Raw genomic sequence first — 1,314 nt, forward strand, 5'->3', positions numbered from 1 at the left:
TCTCTCTCTCTCTCTCTCTCTCTCTCTCTCTCTCTCTCTCTCGTTCGCTTTGTTCTCTCGTGAAAAATAATGAAAACTACGAGTAATATAAAACCAACAAGTGATTTGCTTCCCTCTCGATTTCTATATCGAGCACAGATCGATTGAGAGGTTCCGAAGAGTCCTCGACGGGGATGAGTATCGAATAGCGTCCAGTTCTCCTGTGGGGCTTGTCGCTGTGGGTTCCGCGCGGTGGAGCGATCGTGGACAACTTCCAGGAGCGCGTACCGGCGGACACAGGTTTGGTGAAGTTCCCGCCACAGAACTGGGAAAAGGAACAGATAGTACCAAAGCCTAAAATGCGAGAGACACGTCGCGGATGACACGTCACTCTCCAAAAGAACAGCTTTTGAAACGTGTTTAATATACGATAACATGTCACATTTTCAGCAGGCCCAGTCTTCTGCTTTTTCCTCTTCGCAAGCTCTACGGAAAGACAAATAGTTATTTTGTTTATAGAAGCATAAAGCCTTTAGAAATCAATCATAGTTTTAAGAATCCCCACTTTTTGAGAGGCTGTTTATGAAGTTAGTCACCTTACAAAAGGCAAAGCAGGTGATATCGAGAACGGGACACGTGTTTTTCCGTGACAGAACGGAGTTGGGAAAGTAATTCTTTGACTGGCGGGTGCCACTGGTAAGTCCTCCTTCTTTACTTTCCCTTTGTTGTTTCTGTCTGTTGATCTTGCTTTTCCCACCACTAAATGGCCATTATTGTTTCAATGAACTTCTCTTTACTCAAACAAACAAACAAATAAATCACTGGAAAAGTTAAAAAGAAGAAGAAGGACGGGAACAAATGTTGGACGCCACTCAGAAGTACCTCCTGTCTTGTTCCTACTTCTGTGGTTCCCAAAGAGCCGCCTCGTCATGTCGCGGTGACTCAGAGCTTGCGCACAGCACAAAATAATGACACTGACCACAACTGACTGTTGAGCTCTGCTGATTGATCGATTGGATCGATCAGATATCTGCCAACAGGGAGCATTATGCTGACCACTTACTGGACCGAGTTCCTGCTTAGGTTCAGAAAATCGTCCAGGAGCGGGATTACAGCCAGGAAGTTGGCGGTGAAACAATGGAAGCATTCTGGGAGAACAGATGTCCGCATCAATATTCAAACTTGATTGCATACCATACACTCCACAGGGACCTTTTAAAGAAATGTAATTACGTAACGGAGTGTTGGGATGTTTACAGGATACCGCAAATAGACAAGGCAGTTGCATTACAAATAATAATAAAACTAATAAATAGCATATTATATACATAATAT

At 43.7% G+C, this 1,314-nt stretch overlaps 1 protein-coding gene across 1 annotated transcript in view; it reads right to left on the bottom strand.

Moving 5' to 3' along the window:
* LOC101864190 (metabotropic glutamate receptor 3) overlaps window positions 1-1,314 on the bottom strand; it is a 4,666-nt gene that overhangs the window by 1,296 nt on the left and 2,056 nt on the right. Inside the window, exon 2 of the mRNA XM_035970188.1 lies at window positions 110-304. Coding sequence (XP_035826081.1) covers window positions 110-304 — 195 coding nt within the window. The remainder of the gene's footprint in view (window positions 1-109; window positions 305-1,314) is intronic.

The sequence above is a fragment of the Aplysia californica genome, unplaced genomic scaffold (assembly GCF_000002075.1).
Source record: "Aplysia californica isolate F4 #8 unplaced genomic scaffold, AplCal3.0 scaffold00010, whole genome shotgun sequence".
Taxonomy (NCBI): Eukaryota; Metazoa; Mollusca; class Gastropoda; order Aplysiida; family Aplysiidae; genus Aplysia; species Aplysia californica.